Raw genomic sequence first — 15414 nt, 5'->3', positions numbered from 1 at the left:
AAAGAATGTTTAAGATCAGCAAATGACATACGACATCCTTCGGCTACACCGGGTATATATAAAATTCCTTGTAGTTGTAGACTGGTTTATATAGGCATCATAAAAAGAGGTGTTAGCATTCGTCTGGTTGAAGACAAGGGGAATTGTCGCCTGGGACGTACGGATAACTCGGCGGTAGCGGAACGTCTTTACCAAGAGGGCGGTCATTAAATAAAATTTACCGAGTCGAGTATGAAACACCCCCGATTAATTCTTTGTTGGATTTTGTGTAATTTATCGAATCCGCCAAATAGTTAATTATTATGATTATATGACCGTGTACTTAATGGGTGAAAGGCTATCGGTTTTTCTGCTGTGGTTTCAGGGGTATTTCAACCGGGTGCGGCTGTTTTGGAACTAAATAGTGGAATGATTGAAAGTTTGTCTATTATTAAGGACCACAAAGGTTGCGATGTACAAACTGATATATTTTTTCCACTAACACACAAATGCTGAGTCATTTGCTACCTTCGCCTTACACGTCTAATCACAGTTATATCTTTTTATTGGTTGTTGATCTTCAGTACTTCGTCACACGTAATGCTTATGGTTAACATTCACAACAATCCTCACTGCAATCCATGGTTGTTGCTGGCCGACCCGGTTGACGCGAATCACGTGAATCGGCACTTGTCACTTTCTGTTTCATGTCACTCGCGAATCGGTATTAGTGAGGGTCAACCCCACGACAATCAGGAGGACGTACTCACTCGTCATACTCCGGTGAATCTTACTCGACCACCATTCTTGCCCGTCTCTCCTGCACCACAGCTAACTCGACACTATCCAGTATTACTACGCACTCGATACTCGTCTCACTGCCTCCTGTAGCGCACGACAATCGACTCCTGTCTACTATCGACCTGGGCGTCGGATACTAGCATCTATGTTTATGGGATCATGGATCCCTTACAAGTATCATATCGAAAACATCGCACTGTCATGCTCGTACGCATACAGAGGCTATTGAGTTTTATAAGCACCGTGATAATTTTAACAGAAAAGAGGCAGGTGTTCAATTAGATAAAATTTGGATGGCAACATTGTAACGTAAGAACTACGATCGATATCTTTCAATCGGGAATGTTAGCACTATCAGAGATAATTTCGTTGCCGACGCCACGTGATGGGCTGTTATGCCCTCTACACTGCCCGTATATTCGACGCTCCCTCAAGTTTTGGTTGCAGCTCGCCACTCTATTTCTCAAAATGTCTCCTGCAGTCGGAGAAGAAACCTTAGGAGAATGTTTTATACATTGACCACGGCCTATTAGCTCGGAAGTTTTAAGCGGTGTCAGTACCTGGTGTGAAAGCTCAAATTCCTTAATGTTCTCCATTAAGAATGCATTATGCTAAAAGAACATTCAATTGTAGTTCATGCTCGTGATATCCTATTGTTCAAGTATTCTTCGTCAGCATCTAACTGATGCCTTCTGTCAGTTTTTAACAAACTGGATAAAAGAGGATACACCTAAATGTTGTGTAGACCTAAATGTTCCAGCATCGCTTTGTTTCCCGTAAGCATCAAAATAATTTTTACGAATAAGCCCGCCGCGGTAGTGAATGCTGTGCAGCACCATTGTACGAACGAAACACTATAAGGAAATTAGATAAGCGGAGCAGATATGAATGGGGAATCATTCTAGCCGTGATACTGTTCAAAGCTGGGAAAATCCACTGACATAAGTTCTCTGATAGAGAGAATTTGTTATAGACAGGCACCTTGGGACGAGATACTCGGAAACGGTCAAGTTGCTGGGCTGTTCGCTATATGTGGAAAGTGGTTGGAGGATGTTGAGACCATGAGTAGGCGACAAGGTGTTTTACTTCTACGGCAGAATTTGGAGGCCGGAGGCTTGCCGACCCTGTACAACAACGTAGACGAAGATCTTGGCGAATCTGTCGACAGAGGTGTTCCGGGGCACACTGCTCAGCTCAAATTACTGAACATGTGGCTCCACAGAAGACGACCCCGACGTCCCAGCTGCATCGATAGTTACGATTACAGTGGTTACACAACGATCTAGATTGGACTGTGGATCCGTGGAAACGTGTCCGCTTGTCGTATAAATCACGGTTCTTGCTGCACCTAGTCGGAGGTCACGTCTCGATACACCGTCATCCAGGCGAACACAGCTGCTCGAAACATGGACCACGCACCATGCTACATACGCAAACCGGTAGGTGTAATATTATCCTGTGAGGGCCATTGACTTAGGTTTTCAAGGGCCTGTGGTAGTAATCGGAGGCACCATAGCTGTGAACTACATGAACATTATTGTGAGTCAACTGCAGCTCTTTGCGCATGATGTCTTCCCCGAAGACGAGGGTATTTATCAGCTGGATAACTGTCCATATGACAAAGTGAGAATCGTGCTACAGTAGTTTGAAGAGCATTTTAGTGAACTAACGTTGAAGTCTTAGCCATAAAATTCGCCTGATCTGAACACAATGGAACACATGTGGGACGCTATTGGACGCCAGTTCCACAAACCACTGGCCCGTAGTTTACGGGAACTGCGTGAGCTGCATATAGACATATGGTGTCACATACTTACAGAAATCTACCAAAGACATGTCGAATCCATGAAAGTCAGAACCGCTGTTGAAGTGCATTCCATAGGTTAACCAATAAGCCACTGGTCACAATCTTTTGGGTCAGCGGTGCATATGATGACCATCGACCACTTCTTGTAAGACAATATAACATAATGTTTGTAGTATTTGAACAGAGAGTCAGAATGGGCAAGATGAATAACTGAAACAGATTTTGCATCCACATTTCCTAAGCAGTTGAAAAATTTCAAATATTGAGGTTGGGTTGTTTGGGGGAGGAGACCAGACAGCGAGGTCATCGGTCTCATCGGATTTGGGAAGGGAGTCGGCCGTGCACTTTCAACGGAACCATCCAGATTTAGGGAAATCACGGAAAACCTAAATCAGGATGGTCGGACGCGGGACTGAACCGTTGTCTTCCTGAATGCCAGTCCAGTGTGCTAACCACTGCGCCACCTCGCTCGGTTTCAAATATCACATAGGTACGGAGGCAGTAGTCGTTCGCTGTTTTGATGAATTCATCGACTTCGAAGTTTTCATTTTTCGGAATTTGATAATCCTCCCATATAATTCCAGTGCCCTGTCTTACGATTTTTGCTTAATTTGCAACTAAGACGAAAAAAGAAAACGTTGAGCTTCTCGGTGAATGACCTTTAGACACATTTTTTTAAAATTGTAATCCAGTTAAGCCCATGCATTTTCCTTTGTATTTATCGTGTATTATAGTTATGTTGTGTGATTTTGAAGGGTAAAGTATTGTCAATCGCACAGCATTTTCTTCTTCAACTACTTCAATACGAAATAAATGTAAGGGCTTACGTGGTAAATTTACGGCTACTTTGACTTCCACTGCTCGGCGTTCAGCCCCGCACTGTTATCAAAGCTGAGAGGCACACTTTTCATTACTCGCTCCCCCTATCGAGGTTCTTATCAATTATCATAACTCCGTCGCAATCGTTCCCTAAGTCACAGCAGACTGTTGGTGCCCTGAAAGGGTCTGCAGAGGCGATGTGACGTCTTTCTGTCAAACAGTTGTTTTCATCTTGTGCGGCGGTTTACGGTTGTCGAAACGTTCTCTTTGCGGTACTGAAAGTCCACCCCGTCCACTGTTCACCACCGACCGGGATTCGAACCGGGTACCTTTGTCTTAAGCGGGCAAGTGCTCTACCATTTAAGCTACCAGAGCACGACTCAGGAACCGACCTCACAGTTTTACTTCAGCCAATATCTCATCTCCTATCAAAACTTCACAGAAGTTCTTCCGCGAAACTAACAGAATTGGCACCCGTGGAAGAAAGGACATTGCGCAGACATGGCTTAACCACAGCCTGTGGGACTGTTTCCACAATGAATTTTTATTCTGCAGCGGGGTGTGCACTGATATAAAACTTCTTGGCAGATGAAAAGTGTGTGCGGGACTGGACTCTAAGTCCAGATTTAATCCGCCAGAAAGGTTCATATCAGAGCACTCTCCGCTGCAGAGTGAAAGTTTCATTTCAGAATCATGATGTTTTAAGATCAAAGGCTCTCTATATAAAGATCTTCGGGATCGGATATGTCCAGCCGGCCGTGGTGGTCTCGCGGTTCTAGGTGCGCAGTCCGGAACCGTGCGACTGCTACGGTCGCAGGTTCGAATCCTGCCTCGGGCATGGATGTGTGTGATGTCCTTAGGTTAGTTAGGTTTAAGTAGTTCTAAGTTCTAGGGGACTGATGACCACAGCAGCTGAGTCCCATAGTGCTCAGAGCCATTTGGATATGTTCTCATATTGTAAATTGTTGAATCAACGTCTCCATCTATATTGTAGGCGACCCTCATCATGTTATGTAGTACAAATGGAACAGCAACACTCATATACTAACGTCTCTGCTGCCACAAAAATTTCGTAAAAGGAGAGAAATAAAATTCATTTTCTATGTTGACGTCGGTAGAAAGGAGCGTAGTAACATTCGTTATTCGCATGTCGGTAATGGAGATTATGTTGCCTGTGGTTCTTTATTAAATGTACCAGACAATATTTTCAAATCAAAGGGGACGAGCTTTTCTGATGCCGCCCGTATTGCTTTCAGTAGCGGTTAGGATGAGTCAGACTGCTTTCCAAGGAAATGTTTACGACCGCCCTTGATGGGGTATCCTCACGAGTGCATTCTGAGGGTAAGCCCAGCTACTGCTGCAGCCAAGAAGACCGAAGTCTGCACTAAACATCGCAGCTCTTGGCGCGCCGCTTGACTATCGCGATCAGCTCCCCTACGAGGTTATCACCCACGCTTCCTTAACTGTACGTGTTTAACGGACGGATTAATTTTCATATTCGGCAGCAACCGGCTAATAAACTTATACGCACTAGCAGGTAATCTCATCAATTCCCGGCGTTGTAGAGTATCGATGGCAGCTTTGATGGACACAAGCAGGGCACTAACATTGTTGTTACTGTGAGAGATCGCTCAATACCATTTCACCACGGAATTGCGTCACAAGCCACTTCCCAAAGTTGCAGGAAAATTAGTACGTCATTGTACAAACTTGAACAACTTCACGGATACAGACTCCGACCGCGAAAGGCTACGAACATACATCAGGCCATGTATTTGAATTAATTCCTATTACAGACCATTTTCATCGCCAAATAAAGTAGCACGATGCGTTTCAGCACCACACAGTCATCGTCATGTGCATAAACGACATTAAATCAGTATTTTTTTGGTTGCCAGCGTACTTATCGCGTTAAAAAAGTGCGTTTTTATTTGAAACTTAGGTTATGTAATTAAGTACTTTCGTCGAATTACCTGTAATTTGTATGGAAGAGCAATACTTGTTGGGTAATTTGTATATGGATTCCTTATTAAAATTAGCTAAAGAATATATTTTATGGCTGAAATTATCTCCTATTTGTTTTACAAAATTCGTTTAAAATTTTCACTTCGTCTTCAACCCCTTGAAGTCCTCGGGCGAAGGAAGGTTGAAATGGTTCAAATGGCTCTGAGCACTATGGGACTTAACATCTGAGGTCATCAGTCCCCTAAAACTTAGAACAACTTAAACCTAACTAACCTAAGGACATTACACACATCCATGCCCGAAACAGGATTCGAACCTGCGACCGTAGCAGTCGCGCGGTTCCGGACTGAAGCGCCTAGAACCACTTGGCCACCACGGCCGGCGCAAATGAAGGTCGGAAACCTCTATATTTTATAGTTTTATCTCTACCTAACATCTTTTCACTCTGTGTCAGATGTATAAATGAAGTCAACAATCAGCATCAAATATCCACAGTTTTCTGCCACTTAATTCATGTTAAGTCAGATGTATGAAATATTACCGCGTAGGCACTAACAAGTTTGTTGAAGTCGGTGGAGAATGTTTAAGAACATTTCCTGTTGTGAAACATGGTCAACCAGGAAATAAGACCTGGAATGGAACAAAGAGAACTGGTTGCACCCAGAATGAATCTTTCGCTCTGGAGTGGGCTATGCGTTGTTTTAGAACTCCTGGAAGATAAAAAATAAATGTCGGACTAGGATCGAACCGGGAACCCTGCCTTTCGTGGACATTACTCTTATCGAATTTTTTTACTGCCTGAGCTCTCTTCCAGAAATGACTCACGATCCGTTCTCGTGGTTTCACAGTTCCACTTCTGCCACTGGCATTCTCATGTTTCTCACTCTTCAACTTTGAGCTTGCACGAAACTCGACACGAAGTAACTGTCTTGACGTCCAGGAACGTCATGTCGAAGGTTTTATTCTAGGGATTAGAAGATGGAACTTAATATGTATATACACTGCAGGCCATCCAAAATGCAGCACCAAGGCGGACCGGAGAGATCACAGCTAAACTGGCTTGTGATATAACACGTTGTACAAAGGTCACATGATTGACAGTACAGTCCCATGTGAAGTGAGGAAGAGGATGAAATCAGTACTGAGTGTTGCCGCCATTGCTGGCTATAACCGCTGCTACACGCCTAGGCACTTTATCAAAGACGCTCTGTATATGTTTTTGGGGTATAGCAGTCCATGCTGCTTCCAGGTGAACAGTGAAGTCAAGGCAGCAATTCAATCCGATGGGCGACGAAGAAGTCTTGAGCACTGTGTGCCACGTGTGGTCGCGCAGTATCCTGTTGCAATGTGGCCGTCGGAAAGCCTCAAAGGTATGGGAGGACAAGAAGCTCGACACTCCACAGAAGTAACGCTGGTTAGTTACTGTACCGGCAGTGTGTACCAGTGAGGTGCGAGAATGGACTCCAATACACCCTAATACATAATACCGGGTACAGAACCAGTATGGTGACGCATAAGGCACCAATTCAACATTCTCCCACCGTGGTGTCTCCAGACCTTAATCCAACCATCGTGGTGTTGCAGGCAGAACCCGGGATTCGCCGCAAAAACAATATCGCTTCATTCGGTAGTCCATGTCCGTCCGTTCATCACATCATTGCCGGCGCAAGTGCCTGTGACGTTGACTCAGTGGTATAGGCAGCAATGAGCGCCTTGAAAACGGTCCGCCCTGCAGCAAACGACGTCTAATGATACGCACGGACACTGCTTGTTGCGCAGCTGACCGAATTTGTTGTGATGTGGCTCGTAATGCGGCAGAGCGATTCCATTTTGTCGTACACACAATATGCCTGTCGTCATGTGCAGTTGTGCAACGAGGTGAGTGTAATCGATCCCGTCGATCCGTCGTTCCCTCCTGCATCCAGCGATTACAGATCCGCATCACAGTTGCTTGGTTCTGTCCGACACGTTCACCGATTTCCCTGAAGGATAATCTGCAATCCCTATAAGCAATTATTCTTCCTCGGTCGAACTCCGACACGTGCCCTAAAGACTCTCGCTGTCTTCTACGAGGCATACAGAAGCGGCTTACGCAAAACAACCGCACGAAAGAACAATTCCAGTACGTCCACACGGCCTTCTGTTCCCCATTTACGAGGGTGAGTCAAATGAAAACCTTAAACACACATTTTGTGCATGATGTGCTCCAGTTTCACAAAATGTCTGCAAGATGGGTGCTATGGCAGCTGACTCCTGAAATGAGAGAACGACGTGTTGATGTTTGTGAAGAACTCTTTCGGCGCTTTGAACGAGAAGGTGATGGCTTTCTTGCAAGAATCGTTACTGGGGACGAAACCTGGGTTCATTCAACCAACTGGAAACGAAGAGAGCGAGCAAGGAATGGCGCCATTTCTCATCACCAAAACCAAAGAAGTTTCGAACAGAACCATCAGCAGGGAAGATTATGCTCTCTTTTGGAACGAAAAAGACGTCATTCTGGAGCATAACATGCTTAGAGGGAACATTGTAACCAGCGCATCATACACAGATCTCCTAAAAATCATCTGCGGCCTGCAATCAAAACAAAGCGACGTGGATTGCTGTCAGCAGGTGTCCTTTTGCCACATTACAATGCAAGGCCCCGCACTGCCCGTAGCCGGCCGCGGTGGTCTCGCGGTTCTAGGCGCTCAGTCCGGAAGCGCGCGACTGCTACGGTCGCAGGTTCAAATCCTGCCTCGGGCATGGATTTGTGTATTTGTGTGATGTCTTTAGGTTAGTTAGGTTTAATTAGTTGTAAGTTCTAGGCGACTGATGACCACAGATGTTAAGTCGCATAGTGCTCAGAGCCATTTGAACCATTTGAGCCACTGCCCGTACAACAGTTGCAACAATCACAGACCTGCATTTTGAGTGTCTTCCTCATCCACCATACTCACCAGACTTCGCCCCAAGTGATTTCCATATGTTTGGACCACTCAAAGACGCAATGGGAGGAAAGCAGTTCCGTTCTGATGAAGAGGTACGCCACGCGGTGCGTGAGTGGTTGCGCGGACCACCAAAAGAATTTTTTTCTAAAGCAATCTATGCACTTTGTAAGCGCTGGAAGACTTGCATTGAGCGTAGGGGAGATTATGTTGAAAAGTGATAGAGCTTTGTACAACTTCTGCACAACAAATATTTTAAAAAATACTTAAGGTTTTCATTTGACTCACCCTCGTATATTGCGTTTGCAGATGGCGCTCCTGGCGCCCGTGATGTGCACCTGTGCTGAAATGCTAAACATGTGCATCTCTCGTCACCGCAAAAACATGCTGCAAATTTAACTGATTTGGATGCTTCCTTCATGGTGCTGCATGTTGGGTGGCCAGCCGTGTATGTAACGTCTTGGAAACGTCGGAATTCACATCATCATGATGAAGCCATGTCGTATACTGTCGAAACGGATTTTAATTTTCGTGAACGAGGTGCATTTTGCCACTAAGACAGTCAGGCTGTTATGTGCTATAGACGCAGATTTCCACTTCCCACTTCTATGTGTAGATAAAACGGTATTTGCGACCGAGACAACAGCGGCCGCTCTGAAGCCCGTTGTCTTCACTGTGGCCGCTGTAGGCGTTCCGGGGCGGAGAAGATGGCGTGTCTAAACACACGCCGGAAGCCGCCGTCCCTGCCTTTGTGGTGCGCTGCGCTCTCGGCCCTAACACGCCACGCAGTCAGAGCTCCGATGTTAACATACCAGTCAACAACAAAACGCCACAACGGCTATGTGAGATAAACATTTCACCACTCTGCAACTATCTTAACGCTGCTGTGACGACACCGGTAACTGCGACTGGCTAAATTCTCCAACTGAAAGCAAAAACGGGTAGCTCTGCTTCATTGCCTCTGTCTCTGACGTCAATCACGAAAAACCGGCGGGCCATGAAGGCAAATAGCTGCTCTCCTGTGTAGGTCAAGGTAACCACACTTCCAGATGCGCTGTTCAAGTCCTATCTTATTGCTGATGTCAAGTTTTTGCCTATTTTTTATTCTTAGATTAATGTTGTGCAATTACTACCTCCATAATCGTGTATATACGGCGTATCAGAGAGATGCTTTTACAAACCTTGGGAGCGGATTCCTCACACCAAACAAGGAAAAAATTCGATGTAAACACACGTCAGAAAATCCTTCAGTTTTGAATGCTTGTTGAAATAATATTTTAGAGCATCTTCGCTTGGGAAACACGTAACATATGTTTTAAAATTTCGTCCTCTAGCTTCTACACATTCATGCACTCGTCTGATAGCGGGCGGCATCACCATTTCGAACACCCACAAATAGTGTGGAAACGTTTTCAAAGCTTTTCATGACACGTTCATGAAGCGTCTCTGCATTAGTATTGTATGTTGAATGAACCAGTTGCTTTAGATAGCCTCCCAAATAATAACCCAAAGGATTTAGGTCGGAGCAACATTCATACCATGAAACTGGGCCTCCACTGCCTACCCATCTGCATGATAGATGCCAGACAGGCCATCTGGAACAAACTGATTGAAATATTATGGAGCCCCTTCATGCATAAACTACATGCTTCTTCTTATTTGGAAGATCACATACTGTAGCAAGTATGGAACAGTATTTCGAATAAAGTCCATCTAGGCAGTACCTGTCAAACGAGCCGTGAGAGTATACGGGCGTATCAAAAATACTCTTACAGTTCCAGCCACACATTAATCTTAAGCTGCTGCTGATGTCTCACCAGAATCGACGATTTGCAGTCGCCCTCAAAATTTACAAAAGTGTGTCTGATGCAACCTATATGTCGGGGCCATACTGAGTGGTATCTTGTAATCTCGATTTTGGTACTAAAAATACACATTCACATTAACGTTATCCCTGATCAGCCTATTTTGAACACCACTGTTCGATAACCTACATGATGAGATTGTCCCTGCCAGCCTGGTGCTGACTTTGCTGTAAGATTTTTTCCTAGTAAAATATGATATTTAATAGTGACTGTCTTGTGGCAGTGGATCCTTCAAATATAAGGGGCATTCAAAAAGAAACGAGCTGGAGGCATAATTACAGAAACCACTCCCTATGTGTTAGAAGTATTGACCCTGGCTGTTGATACACTTGTCCCACTGTGACACAGGGCGGTGAACGGCTGTCTCATAAAATTCCCGAGGCTGCGATGTTAACCAGTTCCGCAAGTACAGCTGGACGCCGTCGTCGTCCAGACGAGTTCAGGAAAGGTTATGCCGATGTTCTTCTTTGACCAAAATGGACCCCTTCTGGGACAACAGTGAATGCCCAGCGTTACTCGCAAACCTTGACCACCCTTCGCCAATCGATCAAATCAAAACGACCAGGCAATCTCACCCGTGGGGTCATTCTGCTCTACGACATCGCAAAGCCAACACAGTTACGGCACTCCGGCAGGAATGCAAATGGGAGGTTCTTGGTTACCCTCTATACAGTACGGAGCTCTCTCCCTGTGGTTACGCCATTTTTGGTCCACTTAAAAAGGCTCTGAGGGGCAACCAATTCAACTTGGACGACGGCGTCCAGCTGTACGTGCGAAACTGGTTAACTTCGCAGCCCCGGAAATTTTATGAGACACCCATTCACCGCCTTGTGTCACAGTGGGACAAGTGTCTCAACAGCCAAGGTCAATACTTCTAACATACAGGTACTGGTTTCTGTAATTATGCCTCTGGCTCCTTTCTTTTTGAACGTCCCTTACATGTAGGAGATGACATTAAATCACTTTTTAGTGCAACCACAATGATAGTGAATTATCCAACGAAAATTTCGTATAGTTAACTAGTAACGCATACTGCCCCCCACAAACACATTACTTGACACACAACTGGAGCCTGTCGTGCTACAACAATTTCTATTAAAAATGTTAGAGTGTGTGAATTGGAAATGAAATACCTTATCTTGTGAAGTTTTCTTAATATGAAAAGAGAGCAGTTTTCTAAACAGTCCGTCATTTGATACAATGCGATGAGGAAAATAGAGCGATTCTTACTCTCCATTTCTGTAGATCCCACAAACATACCGAAAATATGTAGCAGATAACTGGAACGCCACACCACACACTGCATAAAACGTGAATCCACAAACCGATAGAGAATGAGCGCATCATTTCACCGGCGAGGTGGTATCGAGAATTTTTCTCATGTGGCTCATGGGTACATGTTCTGCCAAGGGAATCAAGTTACTAAAAGTTTCCGAAGCGTAATAATACGTTGCGAATAGCAACGTATGACTGCCAATTTCTCTGAACAATCGTCGTCCAAAGGTCGATGATTTTACATGGTCTAAGTATGAAATCCATCAAGTTGCTTTGGTTTCAGAGAGCCTAATCCATTCTACATTAGTAACGTTTAAAGTATATGAGGACTTCCAAACAATCGGGTTTAGCACATTTAGGTCTCATGAATACTTAGAGTGCTCTTAACTGCAGCAGGAAAACTTGGTCTGCTGGCTACTGTTAGTTTATCACTAATAATAGCTCATTTGCGACGTCCATCCACTACATTATTCTCGGGCAGTGGTCCTTTCATTTTTATCACACACTCTTTTAAACATGTTGATAAATTCAAGCACAAAGACATTAGTGATGTAGAGTCCCTATTGGACGATAAAACAAATAATTTACCAATAACGCCTCAGATGCAATATGGTGGTGTTCTTACGCGATGTTCAACTGTCGGCAGGCGGCGCTGGCGGCTCACGTCAACAGCTTCGAGCCACCTGCAGTGTACGTCAAGCACGTGTGCTTCACCAATTTCTCGCAGTAAGTAACGTTTCTGAACTCACTCCTCTTGTATAAAATAAGTAAATATACACTAGAGAAACTGTTACTTACTTTTCTCGTGGGAGCCATACAGGCTGTTCTTGGCCAACTCAAAACCGTCTCTTGACTTTTCATAGCGTCTTTACTATGGAAATGTAAGTATGTTTCTAAGTCACAACATAGTCGTCAGACCTTTAGTTGTTACATACAGGCCTTCGCTGCCATGTCAACACTACAAAAATGCCTATCTGACCTTAACTGGAAAGTCAATCCGCCAAAAATGCATATCTGCGAATTTTGTTGACTTGATATGAAGTCAGTATGAAGTACCTCCTACAGGTTAACATTCACAGTTTTCAGAGGTGACAGGGACGTGTGGGAGTTACTTCATAGTGGTCTCATAGTAAATCAACAAGATCGGCGTGTAAACATCCCAATGAAGGTAATTTCTTAACAGTTGAAGCCTGACCATGGACCCGGAAGTTTTAAATGTACATTAATATAGTGAAAGCGCTATGAAAAGCCAGTATACGGATTTTATTATTAAGATTCCCTTTCATTATTTTCTTTCCGAGGTTCCTATCATTCGGTAGTGCAGTGAAACATGAAGGCTTTGTAAGCTTACCGGACAAAAAATTAGTCATCCCAGCATGCACGTACAGATGAATCGTTAAGCCGTTACAGACGACGCAGCGATCGAGTCACGTGCTCAGCCGCTCGCGCATTGCCTCTTCGAGAGCATAAGAAAGAAGCGATCACTGAAACATTTATGTTTCATGCGAACATCGTACGTAAACGTGTGTAAATATGAAGATGTGACAGAGTAGCAAAAAGGGGCAATCTTGTTTGGCCGTGACGTTGACGATACAGCGTGGAAGTTGCTGAACTGGTGGTGTTTCGCGGCGGGCTGTTCAACGTGTTTACAAGTAATGCTGTAACACACGAGGCAGCGAAAGACGACGTCATAATTGTGGCCGGAAAAAGGTCCTGACTCACAGGGACCAGAGCTTGTGAATTAAAATAGCTTCCAAAGACGACAGGAATAGTTGTAGGCAGTGAATGAAGGTTTTTCCCAACCTGTAAGCGTGAGAACGTGCAATGAACGGTTGGAGCCGGTCACTTCGCAAGAGGTCATTGATCACACAGGCACATAAAGACAACAATCAAAATTCATTGGTCTGGAAGAATATGTGACTGGTTTTCCGAACAGTCTCCCACACTACTGCACCCCGACTGGCTTGTGAAATCACCTGAACCGAACCCCACAGAAAGTCTATGAGGCATGTTGCAGGAGAGAGTAAAACACCGACATCATCAGCATCCCCGCAATTTGCTGCAACTGCGCGATTAGATAGTCAAAGAGTGGCTTAAACTGAATGTGACGTACCTGCACCACCGTGTGCACTCACTTCGTAATGGAATCCAGGTGGTTATCAAATCCCGTGCCGGTCTTACAGGGTATTAAATGATGTTTGTAATAATTTCTCTAGGGGTGACTAATTTTTTGTTCGGTGAGCTAAACACTGCTGTAGTCTCCATTCCTGCATAGCGGCAGTCATTTCAGCAAAACCAGTATTTTCCAAACATTAATAAATAATTTACTTCGAACGTTGTCCTGTTCTAAAATTAAGTGAGAGAACAGTTTTCTCTCCCTCCTTCACACACACACACACACACACACACACACACACACACACACACACACAGATATTACAGTCTCGTTAGCGTAGGTTATATGAGCATTTGATAGCAGAGCTTTTATGGACAATGTTTTCAAATCACGAAGTTTGTAGAGTCTTTTTGATACTTAATATAAATTATGTGCTGTAAAATAGTGACGCCTACTCGTTGACTGATCGAAGTAGACCTTTAAATCATAACAATCCGCCCCCCTCCCCACCATGAAAGTGCGTAGCAAATATATCGTATGGAATACTATAATCTCATTAATTTAGCAAGAGTAAATGTAAGAGCCTTTGCCGCACTGTATAGTAATTAGTAAATCAAAACTGTGTGCCGGAGCGGGACTCGAACCTGCGACCCAGGTAGACCTGCGTCCCAAGGTCGAGTCCCGGGCCGGCACACAGTTTTAATCTGATTGGAAGTTAAAAGTCACCGCACACTCCGATGAACAGTGTAAATTCATTCCGTTTGTGGTAACTAGTTTAACCTTTGATTAGTGCTGGTCACTTAGCGGTATTTCCTAGGGGACGGTTTTACGCTGTTTCAGTCGGAGCCTCCGCCACCTTCTGGTTGACTCGGAAGCTAGGGAGCTTCAAACAGATAGTTCATCTGAATGCATAACAAATCAGTGATACATTTTCATACAAAAATCTCTAGAATTTTTCGTAATATTGCGTGGGATTAAAAACCCAGAGAAAAATTGTGTTTTCTACTGCTTTCTTATGAATGTAAGGAAATTCAGCATAGTGTATCCTGTATACAAATGATTTGGTCCTTAGCAGGAAAAATGCTCTTTTTCTGTTTAAGAGGATGAAACACTTTACACAGGCGTCGAATAATGTTGATACCGATGAAATCAGATTAATGACGATATCGTTCATTTTGACTGGAGAACAGAAAAAAGCAACAGAGAGAAAGGCGAGTAAGTTAAGAACAACGTAATACATATTTATATTTGTGACAAGAAAAGTACTGTTCGGTTCTCCGCTTTCAAAAGAAATCTATTATACAGCTGATGTATATTTTGACAAAATTACAAATAACTTATTTTCCAATAGCAATCGTAATAGAGAAAATAGTTCCCTATATACATAACACACAGTGTGAAAGATGTTTGCCTGACTTTAGCCAAACGACAATCTTCGTTTCCTCATGACCTCATGAGGTAGTACCGGGAACTCGCCACCTCACCGCATCCTCTGATGACCTCGATTTTTGATGCAATTTACTTCACGCCTATTTACCTTAAACAGTCACTAATTCAGAGGCAGACTAAGAAATCTCCATGATTTACTACGAAGCACAGACATCAAGATTTGCTGGAGCGGAGCTGTATAAGCAATCTAAGAGCTAGACATTCCCAATAAATTGATTGCGTGAGTGAAGCAACTATGGAAAACATCCAAAGTCAAATTAAAATACATAATATGTTATCAAGTTCTCTGATCACAAAAAAAGAGTTAGACAGGGAGACGAACCATCCTGACTTTTGTTTAATATGGCTTTGGAAAAGGTTCTGGGAGATATGGGCATCAATAAAGGAGGGACAAATCAGTTCAGGTGCTGGGAT

General features: G+C 44.0%; 1 protein-coding gene across 1 annotated transcript in view; it reads left to right on the top strand.

Annotated features, from left to right (window-relative positions):
• LOC126354621 (heparan sulfate 2-O-sulfotransferase pipe) overlaps positions 1–15414 on the top strand; it is a 240771-nt gene that overhangs the window by 182466 nt on the left and 42891 nt on the right. Inside the window, exon 5 of the mRNA XM_050004385.1 lies at positions 12082–12161. Within this exon, the coding sequence (XP_049860342.1) occupies positions 12082–12161 (80 nt within the window). The remainder of the gene's footprint in view (positions 1–12081; positions 12162–15414) is intronic.

The sequence above is a fragment of the Schistocerca gregaria genome, chromosome 3 (assembly GCF_023897955.1).
Source record: "Schistocerca gregaria isolate iqSchGreg1 chromosome 3, iqSchGreg1.2, whole genome shotgun sequence".
Classification (NCBI taxonomy): domain Eukaryota; kingdom Metazoa; phylum Arthropoda; class Insecta; order Orthoptera; family Acrididae; genus Schistocerca; species Schistocerca gregaria.
The sequence above is the reverse complement of the archived record's forward strand: the minus strand, read 5'-3'. Positions and strand labels throughout refer to the sequence as shown.